The sequence below is a fragment of the Euprymna scolopes genome, chromosome 7 (genome assembly GCF_053919585.1).
Source record: "Euprymna scolopes isolate OS-2025 chromosome 7, ASM5391958v1, whole genome shotgun sequence".
In the NCBI taxonomy this organism is placed as follows: Eukaryota; Metazoa; Mollusca; class Cephalopoda; order Sepiida; family Sepiolidae; genus Euprymna; species Euprymna scolopes.
Genome location: NC_136488.1, coordinates 19,955,616 through 19,983,007, shown reverse-complemented (window position 1 = coordinate 19,983,007; position 27,392 = coordinate 19,955,616). Strand labels below are relative to the sequence as shown.

The following is a 27,392-nucleotide window of genomic DNA, read 5'->3' as shown; positions in this document are numbered from 1 at the left end:
TGTCCCCTTAAATAATCAAATTCTACCCAATTTCTATCATTAATGATTACTGCGCTACCACCTTACACTCATTAACCTTTATCCTTGAGTGGCCTTCGGGCCCTGATAAGTGGTGACTCCCTTAAAAAAAAACTTACTTATTTATTCACAATGACTAAACAACAACAAATAAAAAAGACATTAATTTAACAAATAGTAATCAATATACTGCAACATGTGGAAATTGCACTTGTCACTGAATACAATACACACTAAACGGACAAACGTATGTATATACATACATACACACACATATTCATTTGTATTCAATTTTTTTTTTTTTTTTTTTTTTTTTTTTACATGGAGGTCACCACTTATCAAGGCCCGGAGGCCAGCCAGGGATAAGGGTTATTGCATGTACAGTAATCAATGAGATAGTATTGTAGTGATTATTAGTATTGGAGATTTGATAGTGTCTTACTTAAGAGGGCGGTTTGTCAGGAATTTGTTTATGTTGGACATCCAGGCTTTAGTCAGTTCGAAAACAGGCAAACGGAAGAGAATTCCACAGTCGTGCACTTCTGAGAAAGAAGCTCTGCTCATGGAATCTACGTTTGGATTTAGGCACAGATAAAGAGTGGGGAAAATTATTGACCGTAGTTTCAGCCAGACGGGTGTTTCTCGTGAAAGATTGGCGAGGGAGGGGACGAGAGATTGGAGCTCAGACGAGCACTTGCCATGGAAATAACGATAAAACAAAGATAGGCTCGCAACGTCTCTTCTGTGGGAGAGAGGCTGCAGGGAAGAGAAAAGGGTATTCCTCACTAAGCTACGAAGTCTGCCTTATACTCTGTCAAGGCAGGATAGGCAGTTTTTAGCAGTTCCAGCCCAGATGTGGCAGCAGTACTCCATCCTTGGACGTACTTGGCTTTTATACAGATAGAGAATTGCATCAGTAGTGAGATATCTTCTGGAGTGGTAGAAGGATCCCACCATTTTCCCAGCGTCCTTGGCAACAGACCTGATATACGTGCTCCATTTCAGATCAGGAGTAAAGGTCAAACCCAGAAGCTTGTCAAAACATGGAACCTCCCCAAGACGAGAGCCATCCATTTCAATTGATGCCAGATGGGTATCAGAGCGTTGATGTTCAATTTATAAAAACAAGTATGATCTCTATATGTATTACAAATTTAATTGAAAAAAAAAATTAAACAAATATGTTAGTCAGCCTTTGTCCTTGAAAATAAATTTTTATCCAATTTCCACCATTACTAATTTTTTTTTTTTTTTTTTTTTTTAAATGGTATTTTAAAATTAAAAAAAAATTAGTCTTTTTTTTCTCCACATTTTGATAGGAATATAGGGTGACCCTCTCTCTCCAAAAAAGCTAAATGGAGGCCATCTAGAACATATGCTGTAGAACGGAGAAAAAAAAAAGGCCAAAGACCCTTGTGTTTTGATGTGATGTTTTGAATAAACTAGTTATGAGTACCAAAGTTTCATTTCATTCTGACAAAACACTAACAAACGACGCCTAATTAGAGTTGGGACACGTTTTTGTTTTGTTGTTCACCCTGTATACATACATATATAAACACGCACGCGCGGATATTTGCATAACACACATATGGCAAAACACACACACACACACACACACACACACACACACACACACACACACACACACACACACACACACACACACACAAATACATTGATTTTATTCGAATTTTTGAAGAAACTCTTCGATCTTAAAATCTACTGAATAAAATTATTCTAATCCTAATTTCAGCTATCAATTATAAAATTAATCATAGTCATTAAATTCAAACACGCTACAATTTGAGTTTTTTACTTGTCCTTTTGACCAAGATCAAAGTGTAGTATCTGTTCTTCAGATGCTGCACTTCTATTTCTTGTTCTCTTTCGGTGGAGGAGAAATCCTTCACGACTGAGACAATTTTTTTTATTTTTGTACCTTTTCTCCACGTTAAAAAACGACCCTGGTGTTTAACTCTGTCCCGTGGGGAGACATTGTAAATAGGTACAATTTGAGCTTTTACTGCAATTGAAAATTGACCCCCCCCCCAAAAAAAAAAAACAAAAAAAGCTAAATGGAGGCCATCTAAAACATATGCTGTAGAACGGAGAAAAAAAGGCAAAAGACCCTAGTGTTTTGATGTGATGTTTTGAATTTAATAAACTCGTTATGACCAAAGTTTCATTTCATTCTGACAAAACACTAAGAAACGGCGCCTAATTAGAGTTAGTGCTCGTTTTTTTTGGTCACCCTGTATGTCATAAACTTTTACTAATTTTTAAGCGTTTTGTCTTTGCATTTTATCTGTGGCATTAATTTAAGTTTTCATTCGAAACTTATCAGGCCTCTATGGACAAATTTATCTTTAGTTGACCTTTGACATCTAAATATTTTCGTTTACTAGCCAAATAGGAAAGTTACTAGCCAAACTCACATGATTTTTAGAATATGACATCTTCATTCTGTGACAAGTATGTACATCATAAAGATTTTTCTGTGTGTGTGTGTTTTTTAATAAGTGTAATTCTAAATATGCAACAAAATTTATGTGGATACTTGAAGGTATAAACATTCTGATTTTTCAGATGTTTATTAAACAACCTTCATTGAAAAAAAGAGTATATTGTTTTGTAAAACATTTGTTTAAATAATTTAATTCTGTTCGTTTTATATAAAAAAAAATTGAAAAGATATTTTTCACTCAGTAGTGAGCTTTGGAAGATTGTCAGTGAAAGAAATGCAATCGCCAAAAGATAAGCGTTTCATTATTTTTAGTCGCTACTTCGAAAAAAAACTACCTCAAATGCGACTGTTTCACTCGCAATGTAGAGCCCTGTTTATTCTGTAAAAAGATTTTCATCGTTAACTACAAACATATATTTATATATATAAAATGTATCCTTTATTTATACAAAATAAAATTTTTGATAAAATGTTCATGAAATTTTCCTTTCATTTTTATTAATCCCTTTGTTGGTGGTAAAGATGTTAGGATGGAGGAATGTTCTTGAACATCTCACTTAATTAAACAGGTGAATTCTTTAATTTACCTGACAAGTTTTGACAGATCAAAATTTTAAATAGTTCATCCAAAGGAAATGTTATTTGATATTTTGTTGTCTTAGACAAACTTTGGTATTTTGTTTTTAAAATTTTCTTTTGGCTTCCCCTTTTCTTGTTTCTTTCCTTAACTCGTCTTAGCACTCTCTAGTTTTCGCGTCCTGGAACTGCTTCCAGTTCTCTCCATGTTGACTATAAAAAAAACTCCAAAAAGCAACAACAACAACAACAAAAAGGCCGGTTAGATATTTTTGTTTTCCTAGTGCAAAGCACCTGTTTATTCTGACAATACAAAAATACTGAAATTCACACTTTTTGTTTACGATTTTATTGATTGGTGGTAGTAGTAGAAGTAGTAGTGGTGGTGGTAGATGAAATCTAAAGCAAATACAAATGATTGATCATGTTTGAATTGAATGTGCTACTAATATTTTTGCTCTAATAATGAATGTCACATTTGGTAAAATTCCAAGTGAGACTAATTACTGTCTCACCCAGTTTTAGTATTTCCATTCATAAAATGTTGAATCTATTGCTCTTGTCCTTTATTGATCAGTTTTTATGCATGAACCAATATTAATGTTTATTGCTGATGTTTTTGTATTGGATATTTATCGAATAGTGTGGACGAGACAAAGCAGGGGTTAACACAAAGAAATGTTTTTCTTCTTTCTCTTTATCCTTTCTCTTTCTCTCTTTATCCTTTCTCTTTCTCTCTTTATCCTTTCTCTTTCTCTCTTTATCCTTTCTCTTTCTCTCCTTATCCTTTCTCTTTCTCTCTTTATCCTTTCTCTTTCTCTCTTTATCCTTTCTCTTTCTCTCTTTATCCTTTCTCTCTCTCTCTCTTTGTCCTTTCTCTCTCTCTTTGTCCTTTCTCTCTCTCTTTGTCCTTTCTCTCTCTCTTTATCCTTTCTCTCTCCCTCTTTACCCTTCTCTCTCTCTCCCTCTCTCTCTTTATCCTTTTCTTTTGCTTTCCTTTTCTTTTGCTTTCCTTTTCTTTTGCTTTCCTTTTCTTTTGCTTTCCTTTTCTTTTGCTTTCCTTTTCTTTTGCTTTGCTTTTTTCTTTCGTTTGCTTTTTTCTTTCGTTTGCTTTTTTCTTTTCCTTTCTTCGGTAATGAAATATTTATTTATGCAGTAAGATGAAATATTTTCAGTAGATTTATGCTACTCTGTTGAAATTTTTTTTTTATTATTTAATAAAGAATGAGCAGGGCTAACTTTTCTGAAGAAATCTCGATGAACAGTTAGGAGTATCTATTAAATGTTGACTAATGCCAGAGACGATTGCTTAAGCAGAAAATTAGTAAGTTGGAAAAGGTTTAACTGACATGATTCCCAACGAAAGAAACTTCTCAGATTTGTATAAATATTTAAAAGATGTTGCTATTAATGTGATTTTAAAATGCTATACCTATAAACACTTGTATAAACACATCTGAGATGTTTTTAATTTCGACTTGAGAGGGAATATCTCTACTGCTGAGAAAATAACGTGACACGTGTGGAAAGTTGCGTAACGTTTAAGTACGTAAATGTGTTTGTGTAATTAAAGCAAGCTGATATTCACATAAATTTTACATTTCAGTTAATTTTTATTTTCTCATGAATCACTAGTGTATTTTGTATTATCATGGAACTTGATATATCTGTTCCTGAATTTTTTAGATGAAGATTGCTTGTTCGTTATTTTGGATTCTGCGGACTACTGTTTCCATCTTAATTATTTTAACGTTTCTGTTTATGTAACCTCCGATCTTCTTCAGGTGTATTCTGCTGAACTCTGGAATCTGCACAGAATTTCTAATAGAACTCTTTATTTAATCCACGAGGATTGTATTCTCTCATCTCATCAGCTATGACTGGGTAGAAGTCCTAAGTAATTCACAATTGTATATTTTGTATCGTTCTCACTGAGGATTTAACCTTCAACCTTTATAAATTTTACCTAATATTTTATCCAATCTACAAGGACCTGGTGCGTAATGGATAAAGTACTATGTGAAATTCACTTGTAAGTGGCACTCTTCTGGAGGTTGAAGGTTCAATCCTCAGTGCAAGTGACACTTAAAATACAGTTGTGAATTAGTTTAGGACTTCTACCCAGTCATTGCTGATGGAACCAGAGCATGCTACCCTTGTGGATTAATAAAGGGTTTTGTTCGAAACTCCATGCAGATTCCTGAATTTGACAGAAAGATTCCAGAGTTCAACAGGATATATCTGAAGGAGGTCGAAGGTTACATTAATTGAAATGTTGTGAAAAATAACATTCAAGACGGGAACAGTAGTCCAAGGAATCCGCATTTATATTTCTCGTTTAGAATTTAGATTTTCTAAAGGATTTCAGTGTGTATGTGTCTACAGGTATTCATGCATCTATAAAGACTTAGATCTGATGACCCCAGAGAAAGATTAAATTTTGGATAGTATAAAGAGATATGTTCAGAACAGGAGACTCTGATGGTATGGCCATGTTCAAAAATGAATGAATGTTCTTGGAGTTGAGGTAATAGTCGGTTGATAGAAGACTACAGAAAGTATGGGAAAGTGATAAAAATGTAGAGAAAAGGGTTGAATAAAAATACATACATAGGTTAGTTTGAAAGTTAATTTCTTAAAGCCGCCCACCACATGCCAGCATGTAAAATGAACATTAAACTGAATATGATGTCCAGGTCTAGTCTGTTTCTAGCATATGCTGAAAAAGTATAAATAAATGTAAATTTTATGGATTGGAAAAGTTCCAATCCATAAAATTTACGTTTATTCAGTTATTAGGAAATAGTTGGTTATCATGGGTCATGTTTGTGTAATAATATGCAACAGTAATAATCGTCAGGTGCGCAGAAAATCTATTCCAACACAGATGAACCCAAAATAAAAATATAGTGTTACTCCCTTTTCTCTTCACTGTAGCTTCTTTCCCACAGAAGAGACGTTGCTAGCCTGTTTCTGTTTTATCATTATTTTTATGGCAAGTGCTCGTCTGAGCTCCAATCTCAGGCCTCCTCCCTCTGGCCTGACTTTCACGAAAAACGCTCGTCTAGCTGAAACCACTATCAATAATTTCCCTCACTCTTTATCTGTGCCTAAACATAGATTCCATGAACAAAGCTTCTTTCTTAGAATTGCATGCCTATGGAATTCTGTTCCATTTTCCTGCTTTCCAACCGACTACAATATGGCTGTCTTCAAATCCAATGCAAACAAGTTCTTGATGAGTCATCCCCTTCAGTGATCCAATTTACTCAATTCTCACTACTCATGATAACCTTAAAATTTTCCCATTGACTACTGTACACTCAACCCTTATCCTTGAGTGGCCTCCGGGCCTTGATAAGTGGTGGCCACTTGGTAAAAAAAAAAAAAAAAAAATGGTACTTTATACATTTTTATCTTCTCTCAGAAAAAAATTGAGGTGCAAATGAAAATGAAGACAGAATTTTTCTAAAAATATCTCTTCATTGTATAATTATATACGAGGGTCATTTCAAAAGTAATACATCCTATTTTTCAACTAAAAAAAGTTGAAAGGCTACAAAGACTGGAGTAGTACCATTAAAACGAGTGACCTATGTGTCCCACAATTTATTTTTCTACATTTTCACCATCATTCTCAATGCATTTTTGCCAGCTATGGCGGTAGCTGTGCATGGGCATCCAGAGCTCTCACATTTGTTATCAGTCTGAAATCAACGAACCCCCCCCTCCCCCCAACTGCTGATATCAGCCACATCTTTTTGTAAACGTTTAACAGGCGCCGGTGAATGTTAATGGATTAAATTTTTTCTGCATGGAGGAATTCGATGACACATTTATTTCTGATGTACATCCATGACAATGGTTGTTTTCTTAGTGTCAGGTCATCAATATCTGCAACAGAGAGATGAAACTTTCAGGTCATGAATGTACAAATTCAGTCATGATAACAATGCAATTTTCAATCCCCTCTGATTCATTTGGGCTGAATAAAAAAAAAATAGGAGCCATTACTTTTGGAATACCCTTCGTATTACTAATTGTATATATTTAGGATTGCTTGAGAATGTTTCTACTTAATCATTTGAATTATGCCAATTGTTTGCTTTTTACTATTTTTTTTTTCCTTTAAATTCTCCAAAAGAAATATTTTATTTTTTAAAACTTTCATTCACTCCAAACGAGACACATTGCCACTGAAAAATAAAGGGCTACTATGAATTGGGGCTATACATACAGGAGCATCCTAAGAGGGGAGTTGTGAAGCAAAATGTTTACTCACATTACATTTAAAAAATTTGTTAGTACAGTCATGAAAACTGGGAGCAGGGACAGAGTTCCAAGGTTTCCAATTTGATGAAAGAATTATTAGAGGAGATAGTCCTCCGGCATCTGGAGACTGCTATATTGAAAAAGTGGGATTATGGGGACTGACGTTTTGGTCAGAGGCATTTATATTGAAACTGTACCAGTGTAGCATGTTCATTAGAACACACTCTGCTAAAGCACTTGTAAAATGAGCACAATGCAGTAATGGGATAGGGGTTGGATCTTGCTAGATAGTGTGGGACCTATTGAATTAGAACTTTTTTTAAACTGGTCTGAAGAGACTAGTTGTTCGTGCACCAGCCCAGATGTGGCAATACTGTATGCATGGACGATACTGGCAAGTGTGATAGGTTTTCTGGCTTTTATTTTTCTGTTATAAAAAATCGTATAATTTACTGTTTGTTTGAAATCTGACATTGTTTTTAAAGTATGTGTTGTCTGTATAAAAAAAGATACGATTATTAGTGCTACTGCTATCTATAGTAAAGTGAAAATGGAAAAAAAGTTTCAGATGTAAACGTCTTCTAAGAGACATGGTGGAAATATTTTTTTTGCTGTTCACCGGCTTCTTCCTTCCATCTCTTTGTATCCCTAAGAAACAATGGACCAACTCACAAGAAGCAGCCAGATTAAATATTTTTGGCAATTATATCATATTCTAATAGATTATTATTGAGATAACAATCTCAATAGAACGGAAAGTGTAATAACGAAACTAATTTTGAGTTTGTTTTACTAAACACATAGATTCGAAAAAGTTGTTAAAAAACAAATATATAACAAATAAATATTATCATAGGCAAGATGAGTTACTTTTCTACCTAACTGGATAATTTTTTTAGTGTTTTTATTTAATGTAACATGTTTATTCAGCTCGAAAAACATACAATGTTTACCAATGTATTGGAAAATTAAAAATGGCGCCCGACTCTCTCTTTGACATGGTAAGTTTGGGAAAAGGAGGTAAAAATAAAAACTAGACAAAATACTGTTAGAAACTCGCTTAATATATGTTACCATGACATAGGCTGACATATATGCGGTGGGTTTCTAACAGTATTTTGTATACTTTTTAGTTTGGACTCCTTTTCCCAACTTAATGTATTCACAAGCGAGCTCATTGCCATTTGTCTTTTTCAAATATTTCGTAAACACATGTTTTTTTTTTTTTTTTTTTTTTTTTTTTTAGCCGATTAAACATTTTACATAAAATGAAAACACTAAAAACTATCTAGTTAGGTAGAAAAATAACGTATCTTGCCATTGATAACATTTATTTGTTATATATTTGTTTTTTTTGACAACTTTTTCGAATCTGTATGTATAGTAAAACAAATCCCTAATTAATTGAATCTCAAAGGTTTCTTTAATAATTCTATGAATGTTTTGTAGTTTATCTTGAAACTAGACCTCAAAGTTTTGGTATGCTTAGAGAAAAAAATAATACTATATGTAAATGAAATCCCCTTGTTTTCGTGTGAATTATATGAAGCATGTTTAAAATAACCAATACTTAGTGTGTGTGTGTGTGTGTGTGTGTGATATATAATGTATATATGTGACTTTGTCTGAGAAACAATCTTTACCAAACTGTCAATTTTTGGTTTACAGATGTGAAACTTGATATATAAAGGATTTGGACCTGTGGAACGAATCTGGTTTGGTTTAGCCGGTAAAACCACAGCTATTAAGGGGTCAAAATTAAAAAAAACAAAACTTGGCTATTGGTCGTGGACTAAATGTTATTTCTATGCATGTATAAATATGCATTTATACATTAAAGTTTTTAAATAAAAAAAAACATTTTTGTCCATCTGTTGTACGCTCAGATGGTAATGAATAAGGCTGGGGTGCTAAATGTTTTGGTTTCGATTTTAGCCGATGACACCCAAGTCATTGAAATGTTTATTATATATTGGATACAATATAATAATCAATAAAGAATTTACTCTAATAAATACAAAAATATAAATACAAAATCTTCATAAATTAAAATATCATTTAAGCATATTTTATGGCTGAGCAATACGGGTGATGTGCTAGTAGTGATCAATATTTCTCCTCTGCTATGCAGTCACATTTGATTAAATTTGTTCCTGATTTTATGTTTTAACACAATGTGAAATTTATTTATTTATTTATTTTTTTTAAATTATGTAACTCTTTTGATCAAAATTAATTTTTCTGAATTTTTATTTATTCCAGGTAACACACCATTACATCTGGCCGTTATTCTGGGGCACAAAGGTATTTAAAAAAAATTTTCTCTTTTGTCTGTAATTCTTTTTGGATTTCTTATGATTTTTGACAAATCTGTGAATTGTTATTTCGTAAAATTTGATTGGTTGTTGACACTTAATCAACCAATATTCGTGCCTGTCTTACAAGTACTTTGATAGAATGTGCTCTGATGAACTCTTGTTTCCCCTCGCTGGACATATCGAATAACTCGACAAGCAGCAACATCCTACTCCTCTATATGTATGCTGGAAAGCCTTCTACTCTAATAGTTTCTTACCTCGGACTGATAGACTTTGGAATTACGTTTGTCCTGCTTATCTAACTCTACTGACCTGCTTATAACTTATCGCTTATAACTAGGGCTGTGACAAGCATATTCTTTTACAAAAGAATATTTTTTGCATATATTTCGTTAGAGAATATTCTTTTAACAAAAAGCATGTTCTTTTTTTTTAAAGAATATTCCTTTAACAAAAAGCCTATTCTCTTAAAAAAAAGAATATGCAAAATATTTATGGAATAAGTTGTGCCGAAAATATGTTGAAATAAATATTTGCATACGAGTCTTAATTTTACAAAGTTTTCTTTTTTATATAAATTAAATTAAACATGGTAAAACTTTCGTAGTTGTGAATTTACAATAACCTTTGGTTCCTAATGAGAGCCATTCTATTAGAGGATTATATTTGGGACGAAATATCCGCGTATCCTTTTTGCCCTAGGTCTCCAAGGCCGATATATCGGCCCCGTAGTGTCCAAAGGATTGTAACTACAATTTGTATCGAAAAAATAGCCAGGTTTAAATATGGTCCAGTAATCTCCTACGATTGGAACGAGTTTTTTTTTCATTATAAGGCTATTTTAGCGGACAACCAAAGAAGCTTTAATTTTGATAATTTAAAGACTAATTTAATTATAAAATGCAATAAATAAAATATTTAAGTTCCATAGTGTTCAATTGTTCACAGTATATAAACAGTATGTACATTAATGAGTAGGGCAATGTCAAGAATATTCTTTAATAAAAAACAATTCTTTACATATATTGGGTTAGAGAATATTCTTTTGATAAAAAGCATATTCCTTAAAAAAAAAGAATATGCTTTTTAAAAAAGAATATGCAAAATATTTATGGAATAAGTTTTGTTTTGCCAAAAATATGCTGAAAGAAAATATTTGGATAAGAGTTTTTAATTTATTAATATTTTTAGATGAATTAAATGTGGGATAACCCTAACAGATGTGAATTTACATAAAAAAAGGGTCTAAAATTTGGTCTGTTGAAAAAGAGTGATATTATAGGCATATATATAAATATGTAAAGACATCTTGTCCTTGTAGATACTCAAAGCGTGTTAGTACCCAGGACGAATTTACAAGATCTAAAAAAACTAAACAAAACATGCCAAAAATAATTAGCACTCCTGCTGAACGGATGGCAAGATATGCCGATGAATTTGAAGATTACCAGTTAACTGGCAATTGCTTAACCTGCAAATACTGCAATATCTAGGTAGGAACAAACTTTAATACATAAAATTTGCAATATAGTTGACTAATAGATTGGCGTTGTTATAGTAGTTTTGTTTTTGAAATTCTATAACGGTAAATCTAGCTGTATTAAACTTTGATTGAACGTTAAAATTTACAATTTATTTTATCTACTTTTTACGTTAATTAATAAATGTTAATCGGCTTCAAATAACTTTTTCCACCCTTCCTTTAAATGTATATATTACCATTAAATAATTGATTTTTATTTTTACAGATCAAAAGTTGTAAAAAATCTCTAATAAAGCAGCATTTAAAAACCAACGCACATCTGGCAAAAAAGACCTACATGGCAACGTTAGGCGAAGTTCCTACTGCAGCAACTGATTTAGGAGCCAGTACGAATAATTTGTTCAACGCTGACTTATGCAAAGCGTTGATTGCAGCGGATATTCCGTTTCATAAACTGAGCAATAATGTGTTCACAGACTTTCTTCATAGGTACACACATAGAAATATTCCAAATTAGACTACACTAAGAAAATATTACGTTAGTGAAGTGTATGAAGCAAAAGTGAAGTCACTCAGAGAAAAAGCTGCTGGAATGAAACTGTGGGTCTCGATTGATGAAACCACTGATGTAGAGCAGCGTTTTATTGCTTGCTTTGTGTTTGGCATTCTTGGGGTAGAAGAGGAACGCAGCAAGTGTTATTTGGGAAATATTGCATGTCTGCCAAAAGTTAATCATTCTACAATTGCTGCTTTTTTTAACGATTCGTTGCAGTTTTTGTGGCCGCAGCAAGTCCTTTATAATAATGTGCTCCTTGTAACCACTGATGCAGCTGCATATATGTCCAAAGCTATGAATGCTCTTCAGGTTTTATACCCGAAAATGGTGCACGTTACTTGTTTGGCCCATGGCTTGCACAGGGTTGCGGAATTAGTCTGGCAGGCGCACCCAAAAGTAAATAAACTGATTTCAACTGTAAAAAGTATATTTTTAAAAGCACCCAATCGGATCGAAAAGTTCAGGGAACTAGCCCCAGGACTGCCCCTTCCACCGAGTCTCATTGTAACAAGATGGGGTACGTGGTTAGATGCAGCGCATTATTGCGCCAAACATTTGCCCGAAATTACTCCTGTCATAATGTCTCTAGATTCAACAGAGGCCCAAAGTATATTGGAGTCCAAAAAACTGTTGGATGAGGAATCACTGCCATTTGATCTCGGCTTTATCGCCAACAGTTTTTTCATTTTAACAAAAAATATTGCAAAGTTGGAGACTAAAGGGCTGAGTCTTTCAAAATCTATTGAATTAATTAGAGGTCGAAATGACACTTGAGGAGATGGATGACTCCCAATTTCGTAAAAAGCTGAAGAATGTCATTTCAAAGAACAAAGGTTTTGCTACTTTAAAACGTCTCGATGCACTTATTAGTGGGAAGGCTTTTGAAAATGAAGAAAATTTGGATGACATAGATCATTTAAAAGTTTTAAGTGCCGAAGAAATGGTCAGCTTGAAATATACCCCAGTAGTCTCATGCGACGTGGAACGAGTTTTTTCCCAGTATAAGACCGTTTTAGCAGACAACCGCAGAAGTTTCAATTTTGAGAACTTAAAAACGCATTTAATTGTAAAATGCAATGAATAAAATATTTGTTTAAGCTTGATAGTGTTTAATTGTTAGAAGTATTTATAGCATAAAAATAAACGTTTTTTCTATATATTTTCTTGCGTTTTCGGCATTAACTGAAGCTTTTACAAAATCATCAATAGAATTTATAAAAAAACAAATAATTAACCCTTTCGACCCTAACATTGCAAAATTACTAACTACTCAACTATACCCGTTCTATTAAAATACTATAGTAAGGCCAAAATATCTGTAGGTCTTCTTTTACCTTAACTCCCCATGGCCGATATATCGGCCTATTGGAATCGAAAGGGTTAATATTGTTGCAAACGTAAATCTAAGGTACCTTGCATAAATATATTCGCTTGAAGTACAGTGGAAATATGCGATTTATAAAAATAAACGGTAGCCAAAGAGAATATTCCGTCTCAAAGCAACATATTCTTTTTAAAAAAGAATATTCCCGTGTAAAAAAAGCATATTCTCGAGCATATAAAAAGAATATAGAGCATATTTGAAAGAGAATATTGTCACAGCCCTACTTATAACTGTTTATATACCCCCTAGATAATAATATCTAGGATTTGTGAACGCGCATCATGTCTAGATTTATTTACATCGAATTTTACACAATTCTTGCTATTTAGGCCCGTCTCGTGTTGATTCGGCTCTTTCGTATAAAAGCGAAACTGATGTGTAACTAAGGAGCAATTCTCCGGCCTACAGACTGGGAGCGCTCAGAGTAATGGACGTTTTAGTCAATGTCTGTTTTCACCATCATATCAGACAATTGCTTTCATTTGGACAAACTCCTCTAATAAAGGGGGAGCTGGTTTTCCTCTACATGTTGGGGAAACAAAACCAACAAAGATGGGTAAAAAACAAACCCAAAAGAACTATCCCGTAGTTAAAATTAAGTGTGGAATTTACTTTCCTTTGACCTGATTAATTGCATTTTTAAACGTTAGATTGAAAGTGTTTTCAGTTACTTTCCTTTCGTGGGCAAGCGGGTAACTTATCAAGTTTTTCGCCTCTACGTTCCAAAACCTTTAAAAAAATTTTTTTTTCCGATTTTGTAAACAAATTATCTTTTATTTTACTTTTTCTTTTTACACCAGGTTCGCTGTTTTTTTTTTTTTTTTTCAGATTTTTTAAAAGAAGTTTAACATAGGATTTGGATCTAACCCCCCCCCCTCCCAACACACGCACACCTCCAAAAACTTGGGCAATGCCAGCGGGTACCTCTGCTAGTCTATATATATAAAAGCGAAAATGTGTGTATGTATGTTCGCTTTTTGTGTATGTCCAAGAAAGGCTTTTTTCAGAGAAGCGGTCGGTCGGTCGGTTCGCAACTTCTTAAAACTTTTTATATCACATATAAATCGTAATATCTCTGAGTTAACAACGGAGTTTGCCTGTCTATTTAATTTGCTCAACTTCGGGAAGATAAATATTCAACATTTGTCGCTCGCCGCATGTGGATTAGGCTTTTTCCTATAATAAAAGCGATACTATTTCTGGCGGTATTTTTCCAGTGGCGATCGCCAGAAATGTCCGAAAGCAATCAGCTTTGATCAATGTGGATATATTTTCTTATATCAAACAATTGCTATTCAATTTGGACAAGCGTTCCCCGCAGTCAAGTTGACCTCATTAAGTCATTAAAACGTGCACCTGCCAAATCTAAGTAATTAAATAAATTCAAACGTGTTTCCGTTAGTATCTCGCAGTGGGCCAATGGTTAACGTTGCAGGCTTTTTTTTCACACTTTAATTTCCAACTTTGCCTCAAGGGTTCGAGTTCGATCCTCATACTCACCTACCAAAACATTTTTTTTATTTTAACCACCTCCCCCCCCCCCTGTACGCTTTTCCTCGATGTCCACAAAAGACTTCTTTCAGAGAAGCGCTCGCTTGCTTCACAACTTAAAACTTTTTATATCATCCATAAATTGTAATATCTCACAGTTGACCACGGAGCTCGCCTGTCTATTTAATTTTAATGACTTTCAAACGTTAATTATTCGACATTTCCCGCATCGGCACGTTACATTCGGTTTTCGGTATAAACAAAAAACGAAACTCGACTTTAATCACAGGCCCAGAGCCAGTGGTCTCTAGAGAGCTAAGTAACGTTTGGTCAGCTTTCATTTTGAGACGATGGAGCGAGTTTTTAAAAACAAATAAACCCATTTATTGACCTCATTAAAAACTGTCCCTCACAAAATGCTAACTGCTGAATACCTATCGCCGTCATGTCAATCAAAAACGCGCACCTGTTTTTTTTGTTTTTTTGACACTTTACTATTTTCCAACTGCGCGTCAAGGCTTCGTTTTTTTTTGTTTTTTTTTCACGGGCACCTGTTTTTTTTTTTCACACACACCTACAAACACCCGGGCAACGCCAGGTACCCCTCGCTAGTCTATAATAAATCTCGCCTGTCTGTTTAAATGTATGTTTGTATATCTGCCTAAAACTTTTGACAGAGGCGATGGATTTTCACAAGATCTGCATCGTTTTGAAGCTCGATCCTTCGGATGACAAATATAGAAACATTGGCTAAACGTTAATTCCTTTACCCTCAACCGGACACTTTTCTACAAGGAGGGGTTGCTTTTTTTTTTTTTCTGATATTTTCGAAAATCATCTTTTCTTTTTGATTGACTAGCCTTAATTTAAACCTTTGTCACTTCCTGTTTGGCAATGGACGCAACGGCAAAGACAACTTCTTTTTTTTTTTTTTTTTTTTTTTTTTTTTTTCTTCCATGTTTTTTTTCTTCCTCCTTTGTGGTATGGGTTCGAGCCTGCCTGCCTGCCTACTATCACTTTTTTATTTATTTATTATTTTATTTATTTTTTTTTTTGCTCAACACACACCTCCAAACACCTGGGCAATGCCGGGCACCCAGGCTAGTCTATTATATAAAAGGCAAAATGGGCACATACGTTTTTGTATGTCCACGAAACGATTTCTTTGCCGGGCTTCTCAACAAGTTTATTATTTTGGAGAAGTTTCCTTATACTCCCTAGATTATAATACTCAGATTCGAAAATGGACGTCGTTTCTATCTTTTTGATTGAGTTTTAAAAAAATCCCTGGTTTCCGTGGTTTGCTTGTCTCTTTCATATTAAAAGCAAAATTAATCGAAGTGAAATCAACTGCTTCCTGGCCTTCCGGTCAGGACGTCCAGAAAGGCAATTAGCGTTGATCAATGTGGGGGGGGGGAAGTCCTTCATATCAGATAATTGCTATTCATTTGGATGCTGCTAGAACTCCCCCTTCATTTAACTATTTCATTTCTGCAAGTCAACTTTTTAATTGTCATTGCTAATTTTAAACTCTTTTCACTTTCTGTTGCGTCATAGTGTAGCGGTAAGATTTCAGGTTTTCTTTCACTTTCTTTTCCACCTTCGCATCACGGGTTCGAGCCTCCCAGTCTAACACTTTTTTTTTTCTTTTTTTTTTTTCTTTCTTTTTCACACCTCCAAACACCTGGGCAATGCCGGGCACCCCCACTAGTATATAAAGTATAATTCAATAAATATTTTAATTTCTTTGAGTTATGAAGGGCCTTAAACAAGTGTCCAGACCTTTTTCGTATGGGCATTTTTATTGATAGTCCTCTTTGGAGTAATCTCCGGTTGCAATGCACTTGTAACATTCCAACAACTTCTGGAAGGCCCCATGAAAGTCCTATTGTATGAGCGTGTCAGTGACCCTCATCACAGCCTTTTTCATCTTCTCAGTTTTCTCATAACGACAGCCTCTAAAATTTTCCTTAAGGAATAACCAAAAGTCATAGGTAGCAAGAGCTGGACTATAGGGAGGGTGAAGAACTGTCTTAATGCCCATCTTGGTCAAATAGTCTGTAACATGGATGGAGTTGTGGTGTGCTGGCCTGGTGAAAATGTCACTGACCCAATTTGAAGAATGTTGGCCTCTTCCAACACAATCTCTTCCTAAACTCCCATAAAATATCAACATAATATTCCTTGTTAACTGCCTGTCTAGTGGGAATCCAGTGTATGTAGATCATGCCCGTGCTATCAAAAAACAGGATCATCATAAGTTTCTGGGTGGATTTGTCCCATCTGACTTCCTGGGTCTGGGAGAGCCAGCATGCTTCCACTGGGAACTCTGTCTCTGAGACATAGCAGTAGATCCAACCTTCATAGCAAGTTACCAGAGCACCGAGAACTGCGGGATCTGAATTGATCAGTTTGACCAGTTCCCTGTTGTCAAAACAACGCCTGTCTGCTTTTCTCTAAATGCCCTTGGGACAAACTTTGTGCAAATCTTCTGCATCTTCAGTTCCTCGCGAATAATTGTGTGTACAGTTCCCACACTGACATCAACCTGTGCATTTATTGTCTTTGTAGACACATGTCAGTCTTTATCCATGAAATTCTTTATTTGGCCAATCAACTTCGGTATTCTGACTTCCTTACTCCTCCCACACCTCATCATCCTTCACAGACGACCTGCCTTCCTTGAATCTCTTATGCCATTCAAAAACTGATGCTCAATTCATGCAAGATGGCCCTAAAGCAGTCTGAAAAATTTAATACATTTGTAGCATTTTTTCCATATTTAGAATAGAATTTTATTACATATTCTTCTAAAATGTCCTCGCGTTTAGATTTCATTTTTGAAATTCACAAGCTGTGATGATCGCTCTTTAGTAGGGTGTATTTCAATTTCATGATAAATTAATTCCATAAAATCTAGCAGGGATGCCTGGCATAGCTCGGTCGTAAAATATGCTTAAATATATTTATTTATGCAGATTTCGTATATATTATTATAAAGGCAATTTTCTATCGATCCTTATAGATTATAAAGTTTTAATTTCAAGAATAAAAAAAAATATATCCATATGACGGGTGCATCAGCTTCAACCAAAACTTATGAAGAATTCTTGGTAAAATTATTTATTACAAGAAGTGGCAGGTCATAACTAGAGCCATGACAACAGCATATTCTTTTCCTTGTTTTGATTCTCAGATATATATCTATTGATATCTTCTGATTTTTTTGTTGTTTTTTTATGTAGACTGTGTCTATATTCTCGAGTTGTCATAGCCTTAGTCATAACAATTAAATGACGGTCACTCGGAAGAAAAAAAGGTGTTTGCGTAACACAAAGTAATACCTACGCTATCATATTAATGGATAGATTAGTCAGTCATCTCATTAGATGTATAACAATAAAATACTGAGTTTTCAAGAGTCTACGACAATTTTAAATGCCTGTATAAAAAATCTGGAAACTTATTGAAGCACCTCATATTATTAAGATTAAATTTTTTGATTAAAAAATGTATTTACATTATTTATTGTTTACTTTTAAAGAAAATGACTTTTTTTTTTCTTTAAAAAACTCTTGTTCATATTATCATTTGAACATAAGGGATTACTATTTACTCGCATGTCTACAAGGGACTGTGAAGAAAGAGCAAGATGTTTGTTTGCATTATACTTAAATTTCTATATGTTAGTACAATCAGGTTAGCGAGAAATGGAGAGGGGATTCCAAAGTCTAGCAGTCCAAGGGAAGAAGGCTTTCCGGCATCTAACCTCATCTTGTATTAGTTTCCTTACTATGCAGTCCACACAAACTTACATTCTTTGAAAACCAGCATTTCTTTTTCTTCCTTCTAGCATTTTTGTCTCCCCCCCCTCTCCCCCATTAAATTTTATTAAGAGAACATTTACTTTATTGGTCACCTTTTAATCTTCTACCATCTGTGAAAAGTTGAATATATTGTAACCTTATTTTCTTTCTTGTGAACAGGTGTTGACTTCATTGTCATTTGTCACTACAGACAACCATTCTCTTGGACACCTTTTTACAGGTGCTTGCTGCTGACAGCAGCTGAAGAGCATGGCTTTCTTTCATAAGAAGCCTTTCAAAGGCATATAGAATTACTAATATCTCTATTTTAAATAGTTGTACAAAATGATTCCAATCAATCAAAACCTGTGTGCATTGTCTGGGCGGGGTAGGAGGTGAGAACGATGACTGAGTTTGCATTTGAGAAAAATGGACAATTGTGTGGTAACGAGTATATTTACTAGCCTCCCACTATGTCAATGTCAGACATAACGTCACCTTATGGTGTGGATTCCTGACACACTCTCCTATTAAAAAGAAAAAGTCCTGGATATGACCTTAAAAGGCATCCAGTGGTTAGGCCCATACCTGTTAGGACATCTGGTGCTACCAGATCAGGCTATCTGAAGATACTAACTTCTTGACCAAAAGTGTACCGAACAATGTTATTTTTTTTTCCTTTGCAAACTCAATCATGTTTTGCAAAAATAAAAACATTTTTTTTCTAGAAAACGATCAAATCAAATACCATAAATATTTGAAGGTATAAAGAGTTTGAAGCAACATCTTTTCCAAATTTCTGGATTTAGCATTAAATAAAAGATTGATATGCTGCAAAACAAAAATAACGAGGCAAAATCAGAAAAAAATATATGGATGGATACAAAATTTACTCTGATTTGATCTGTTAACATTTCTCAGTAGGACCACTTAAAGTGATGATTGCCTAAAGAAGGAGCTACTACCTGGGAGGATTGCTTTCAGGAAAACATCAGTATTTCACTCTGATATAACGCTGAATGCCCTTGGTGCCAGGTGGTAAGGAGTTCTGCATGTGTTGGATACGGTATAGAAATTGACAAACGAGCCTATCTCTGGCCAGGTGCTGATTTATCCCTCTTTCACTCAACACCATTTTTATTGCTTTCTCTTATGTTTTTGTAAGCCTTCCTTTATGAACTGGACCTGCTACATCTAACTCAAAAAGTCCTATTTATCCTTTCAACATGGCCAAGCCATCAGTCTCCCATTCTACAGACATCTACCTTATACTGTTGATTGAGATTGTCGAACTGACTTCCTCATCTTGGTTGTTATTGTCACAACGTTTCGGCCGTTTTGCCCTCCGGCCTTCGTCAGGTGTTTTAAAACGGCCGAAACGTTGTGACAATAACAACCAAGATGAGGAAGTCAGTCCGACAATTCTCAATCAATGAAAACACCTCATCTCAAAAATACAGACAATTACTTCTACCTTATACTGTTTAGATTTAATCTTTATTTGTAAATCACCAGAACTAATCCTGTCTTCAAGACTTGCACTGTATCATTCTCATATCATTTCTCCCCATGCAACACATGTCTTCAACCCTCGTTGGCCAGATTTCGCTTCCGTACGACATCACATTGCATACCTATGTCTAATAGATTCTTCCCTTGGTCAACAGTGAAAGGATTTTTTTTTCCTGTAAAGATTTTGAACATTCAAAGGAAAGTGTGTGAAAGGTTAATCTCTTTAACCTCAGAAGGAGGGAGAGCTTCCATGATAACATTTGATTTTTTTTTGCAAATGTGATAAGTTTAAATCTTGTGTAAAGCAAAAATGAACTCATGCAAATTAACATTGCAGGATACATTGTTTCAGATTTGTTTTTGACAAATTTTATAATTAAATTTTTGCATGGTGTCCATTTCATTCTTTAGCTTGAGATGACTACAATAGAACTCTTAACCCTTTATGACCTGAATTCTGATGTAGATGATTAAAAAATATTTGTTAATTTTAGATGACAGAATACTGAATGTAAACAATGGACAGTTGCAATCTGGAGGTATCTGGCATCTACCCTGATACTGAACTAATATGTACAAGGCGTGTTTGGATAAATTCCCACTTTGTTTATGCCGCTATATTCCTTTACGGTACTCATGCGGAGAGTGATCTAGACATAACTCGGCGCATGCCCGGCTTTCCTCGGAACATGGCGTCAACAGCCGAAGTAAGCTATATTGTTATAACATCTTTCTTTGCAGTTAATAAAAGTTAAAATTTAAGGTAGGTTTTCTTTTCTTGTTATGCTTTCATTGGCGATGCTCGGCTTAATTTCCTTGGCTTACACCGGCTGTTGACATCCTGTTCCGGAGAAAGCTGGGCAGACGCTGAGTTACGTCTGGATCACTCTCTGCATGAGTACCTCCTTTGAATGGGTTTAGGGGCCTCAAATGACTGGATTTTTTTATGGATATTTTTTTTTATGGGTTTTTGCCGGTAAAAATTGTTTTTAAGAGGTCAAAAATGGGTCGAAATTGAAAACATCATACATTTTGTACATTCATCTTTATTTATTCTTAATTTTTAATCAGTTGGTACAGTGGTAACGTCACCAGCTTTGAATGCTACAGTTTAGCTTTTGGTTTCGATTTCAGCTGAAAGTTGAAAGAGTTGACCTTTGTAGATTCTACCAAATTCCTTTGACAATTTTGGGTCTAAACACTTGAAATTTTAGATGTAGGTCACTTGGACATGGGTAAAACTTTGTATTTTGATTTGAGACCAAAATGATAAATGTTAAGGGGTCAAAATTGGGGTCAAAGTTAAAAAAATTGACCTCTGCGGAATTACATGGACAAATTTTGGTCTAAACATTTGAAATCTTACATAAAATGTATTCACACGTAGGGCAAGTTATGAACAGTACATAGGGCCCGAGCAAAGCCGGGCTGAACTGCTAGTGTATATATATATATATATATATATATATATGTCTGTCAACCGATAAAGCTCCTTACTCATTCTGGCCAAGAGAATGCTTTTCCTTTCTTCATTAATAAAACATTTTCTTGAAATGAATTTCCAGTTTCAAAACTGCAAAATTTTCCTGTTTTCCAAGATGTCTGATAACTTAGTTGGCGTGTGGGTAGAGGGGGGAGTAATAAAGATTCTCTCTCTCGCTCTCTCTCTCGCTCTGCATATGTCTTCTTCATCTACTCAGAATAGATGGTTATGCTGATTAGTTTTTGTCTGACCTCATGCAGATCATCATTAAAGAAATACTGTTCATGTTGCTGTAGGTTAACCAGGGCAACTTAAAACTTTTTATTTTACTGTCTTTGTCAGAACAAGTGCAGATTTATTTTACAGCGTTCTATAAGCATGCAATATTTGAACAATTGATCCATATGGCTGCTACTCCAGGGGATGGTGGTTGTGGTGGGGAAGGTTGTTAGGAGATCATGTATTTATCTTGAAGTAACACTTTTGAAAAACATTTGAAACGAATAAAGGTGTTGTTTTTCTTCTTGATTAAATCCAGACTGGCTTTTTGGCTAGGAACAAAGTGTAATATCTGTTCCAGTAATGCAGTTCATCTTTCTCGACAATTTTTTATTTTTGTTCCACTCTAGAGTTCCCCTAGAGAGCGGGATTTTCCCCACATCAAAAACCAACATAGTAAGTAAATAAGAACTAGTGTTGTGAAAATAGAAAAAAAAATTAACTTGCTGATCAAATGTCGTTTTCAACAAATGCAGAACTATGCACAGTCCCCTACCCTCAGTGTTAGGAAGTGATAAAGAGGAAAAACTATAAAAGAGGAAATAAGTTTATCATTAAAACAAAGGTTATAGAAAGTAAGTTTAGTAGAAAGGCAAGGAGAATTTGTTCACCAAGGCACACAAAGCTGAAAATAGAATTGTTAATCAAGGTGTGGCAGGTAACTGGAACAAAAGATAGGACACACACATCACTATGTTTATGGTTTAGTTTACAGACAGTTTTAGGAGTGGGAATAATATTTGATTACAAAGTTCTAATATACTACTGTACAAGATGATTTTTTTTTTTTTTTACAAAGGAGTCACCACTCGAGCCACTCGAGGATAAGGGTTAATGGGTATACATTAGTCAATGAGATTATAGCGTAGTAATCATAAGTAGTGGAAATTTTGTAAATTGGATTACTTAGGGGGACGGTTCATCAAGAACTTGTTTACATTGAACTTGAAAACAATAAAATTGTAGTCGGCTGAAAAGCAGGCAAACGGAAGAGTTCCAAAAGCGTACAGTTCTAAGAAAGAAGCTTTGTTCATGGAATCTACGCTTAGATAAAGAGTGTGGGAAATTATTGATAGTGGTTTTGGAAAGACGAGTGTTTTTCGTGAAAGTTTGGCAAGCGGGGGGACCATAGATTGAAGCTCAGATGGGCACTTGCCATGGAAATAACAATAAAGCACAGACAGGCTTGCAACGAAGTCTATTTTGAACTCTGTCAAGGCAGGATAAGCTGTTTCTAGTAGCTCCTGCCCAGATGTGGCTACAGTACTCCATCATTGGCCATATCTGGCTTTTATATATGTAGAGAATTGCATCAGGAGTGAGATATCTACTGGAGCGGTAGAAGGATCCCACCATTTTTCCAGCAGCCTTGGCAATGGATTTGATGTATGTGTTCCATTTCAGATCAGGAGGAAAGGTCAAGCCCAGAAGTTTGTCAAAACATGGAGCCTCCCCCAAGACGAGAGCTATTCATTTCAATTGATGCCAGATGAGGATCAGAGCAGTGATGATAGAAGCTTGGTTTTAGATGCATTAAAAGTAACCAGCCACCGCTTTCCCCATTGAACCACATGCTCAAGATTAGAGGAGAGTCAGAGAGAACTTGATTGTTCATGGTCTTTGATTTGTTGCCATAGATGGTAGTGTCATCAACATAAATGTCAACGAATGATTTTATGTTATTCGGAAGATCATTGATGTAGATCAGGAAGAGTTGAGCCCCGGATTGACCCCTGAGGGACTCCATCATTAATACTGTGAGCTTCTGATTTCTGCCTATCAACCACTACTCTTATGAACTTATCTGACAAAAATCATTTAATAATTGAGAAAACATTTCCAGCTCTACTATAGCTGGATATCTTATGAAGTAGACCTTTATGCCATACCCTATCATATGTCAAGAGCAATTGCCCTAGAAAGGAAGCCTCTGTCAAGAGATTCACTAATTCTATGAGATATAACCGTTAGCATATCTGCTGTAGAGGCAGTTGGAATTAAATCACTTCAGAGTCCACAGTTCAATAAGTGTTGCATCATCTATGACTGACTGCGCTTTCACCTGGAACCTAAAATTCCGAATTCAATTTTCGTATATTGTAAATATTGTAAATCTCGATATTTGGGAAACTTACAGCTACAATTATACTTTTTACTTACTAGCATGGGCGCCCGGCGTTGCCCGGGTGTTTGGATGTGTATGTTGAGCAAAAAAAAAAAGAAAAAAAAAGTGGTAGTAGGAAGGCAGGCTCGAACCCATACCGCAAAGGAGGAAAAGAGCGGGGTAAAACCTAACGTTTATGCTGTTTACGACCACTGCCAAACCGGAAGCGACATTCTTTAAAATTAAGGCTAGACAATCTAAAGGAGAGGATAACTTTTAAAAATATCGGCGAAAAAAAGTGACCCCCCCCCCTGTAGAAAAGTGCGTAGTTGAAGGGGAAGATATTAATGTTTTTAGCCAATTTTTCGATATTTGTCGTATGAAAGGTCGAACTTTAAAACGATACTGATCTTGGTAAAATCCGTCGGCTCTATTGAAAGTTTAAGGCAGACATGCAAACAGACATACATACATATATTTATATATTGGTAACTAAACATTTTCGACCCAAACTGATGAAAAAGCTTGCCCTATCTCTGAATACTCTTTATGTAAAATTTCAAATATTTAGACCAGAAATTGTCTGAGTAATTTGGAAGAGAGTGCAGAGGTCAATTTTTTTTTAACTTTGACCCCTATTATGACCCCCTTAAAATTTATTGTTTTGGGCTCAAATCCAGTTATTAAGTTAGATCCATGTCCAAGGAACCTATATCTAAAATTTCAAGTGCGTAGACCCCAAATGGTCAGGAGTTTGGTAGAGTTCTCAAAGGTCAAATCGTTGAACTTTGACCCCTTAATCGCCAAATTTCTGGCCAAAAATCGATCACATCCATTTTTGCCAAATCTCAGTACCCTGCATATCAAATTTCGAGTCTGTAGACTTAAAATTGACAGTTATTGCGTAGGGAAATATACACAGACACACAGATACACAGTCTGATCAGGTTGAAACCTTTATCGCAGTAATATTGAGATTATCAGCATTGAGTGTTTTCGTCAAACACAAAAATCTATTTTTAGTTTGTGCAAAATACGATATGTGATGAAAATATTATTCCGCTTGCAAGCGATAGATTGATAGAATCATTTGAAAGTCGGTGTAATTCCCTGCAATCAGCTTTTTGTTCAGCTTGCTGTCAACTCGACCTTAGTTCATTTTCCATGATTCTACTGCTCTACTGGCTAAAAATCGCTTGTGCACAAGCTTATATAATTAGGAGATGGGTGAGGAATGAAGCTTCTCCAGTTCAAACTAGCCAATCAGGAGTCTTTACAACATATCCGGGGTCCTTTTCTGATTGGTTCCGTGCATAATTGCGTATCAAAGAAAATTTCCATCAAGTTTTTTCTCACACTGACCATCCTTGGAAATTGACCTTAGGGTCAGATTCTGCTCCCAAGTTTAACCAAAACAACTTTTCATACTATTCTCTTGCAATCAATTGTTTTCTTCACAAAACAATCATTAAAATATCATCCATTCCAAATCCATTAACTGAAGCTACTTTTCCTAAGTCTGGTTGCATCATTGACCAAATAAATGGAGTCAAGGTAATTGAGTGTTGCCCAGGATTTTGCACATGATAAAAGTTCTAATTTAATTCTATCATAACCGTTATTAATGTAAAATTCGACTACCACAGGTGGTTGGGTCACACCCAGCTAGAAGATAAGAGAAGGAAACTATGTTGTGTTGGGATCGGCAATTTTTTTTTTTTTACAAAGTGGTCACCACTTATCAAGGCCCAGAAGCCACTCAAGGATAAGGGGTTATTGTAAGTACAGTACGTTAGTGTGGAGATTTAATAAAGTGTCTACTTAAGGGGGCGGTTCATCAGGAATTTGTTTACGTTGGACTTGAAGACATCTAGGTTGTAGTCAGGTGGGAAGCAGGCAGACGGAACAGTTCCACAGGCGTGCAGTTCTAAGAAAGAAGCTTTGTTCATGGAATCTACGTTTTGATTTAGGCATAGATAAAGAGTGGGGAAAGTTTTTGACAGTGGATTCAGCTAGATGGGTGTTTTTCGTAATAAGGGAGGGCGTGGTCTTGCACATGTCATTTGTTAACAGCAGAAAGGAATGAGTTTTGCATGACATCATGTCTGATATCACTCAAATGCCCACACCTGGCTTTTTCAAAAAACAAACAAACAAAAAAAAACCCTCCAAAAATCGATTCGTGCATACAAAGTTTTTTTTATCTAATTCTTATAAAATTTTAGGCAATACCAGACACCATAACGTTCAGCGCTGGACAAGACACACACTGCTACTTAATTTGACACTCATAGTCTTTAAATCAGTAATAAGTACATTTCTCCTACCTCCATCAAAATAAAACTTATATAACGAGATATACAATAAGATTTACTTTAAAATGGTATTTTAATATTTTTATTGTGATTTGTATATTCGAAGAAATCGCTATTTAAATCTGACTATTAATGACAAAACATGCCAGCATAGCATGCCTGTTGATGGTAGATCACTTTTTGCAAATAAGTGTGTTCACATAAACGCTCAAAGCGGAAGTTGTACCTATCGACGACGTTTCTAGTTTAAGCTAATCACGGAAAAAATTGTCTTTACTATGGAATTTGAACACAACACGTACGTCTTTCCAGTCAAAAGTTAGAATGTCGTTGACGCTTTGTAGTACAAAGATAAGTAAAGATAGAAACTGTGTTCAAACGCTAGCGAATATATTAATTTCTTTTGTCCTGAAATTTGAAAAGAAAGACTTTTTATGCATGAATCGATAAAAGTAATGACAAACGCATGTAAACATGAGAATTTTTGTGTGCTAAGATGCACACAAAAAATATCTCTAAACTAAACGTTCATCAACTAACTTATGAACATAAATTATTCACTTTTTTTTTGTTATTATTTAGAAAACATAAGTTTTTAATTATGGACAGGAAAAAAGAATGACTGACAATGACCACACTTTTAAATGAGTTAAAACGCAAACCACTTATCCAGTTAAGAGTAGAATAACTTTTATTTAATTTGCTTTACCATAGAGGTATGAAAGTGTTGTAAATGTTTATTCTGTTCAAAAAACCAGTAGTGTCGAGCGTTACATGAGAACAAGAAAAAATGTCTGCGATGTCTCTTGAAGTCTCGACAATGACTTAAAAATAAAAAAAATTATACGAAATAATGGTAGAAACTCGCCCAATAATTGTCATGGTAACTTGAAACCATTAAAAATGAAATTTAATTATTCTAATTAGTTTAATGAACTTGAAAAAAATTATAATTGTAATCTGTACAAAATTTCCTTTCATTTGATATGCTATAAGCCATATTTTGTTAATGATTTTTTTGAATCTTGTCATGGTGGCCATCTAGGATTTCCTGGTTGCCAACTTCGATTTTTCACAGTGTAATGATGACAGATAAAATCCATCAAAATAACATTTTGCATGAGTCTTACCTCCCATTTTTAAAACTGTTTTATAATTTGAAGCTGTTAAAATGAAACTTAATTATGCTAATTAGTTTAATGTACTTGAAAACAATTCTGATCTGTACAAAATTTCCTTTAATTTTATATGCTACAAGCCATATTTTGTTTATTTCTTTGAATCATGTCATGGTGGCATCTTGGATTTCCCAGTCGCCATCTTGGATT

At 34.8% G+C, this 27,392-nt stretch overlaps 1 protein-coding gene across 1 annotated transcript in view; it reads left to right on the top strand.

The window, feature by feature from the left end:
* Positions 1-27,392, top strand: part of LOC145279623 (ankyrin repeat domain-containing protein 13C-like) — a 219,796-nt gene that overhangs the window by 105,673 nt on the left and 86,731 nt on the right. Inside the window, exon 2 of the mRNA XM_080130834.1 lies at positions 9,596-9,637. Coding sequence (XP_079986960.1) covers positions 9,596-9,637 — 42 coding nt within the window. The remainder of the gene's footprint in view (positions 1-9,595; positions 9,638-27,392) is intronic.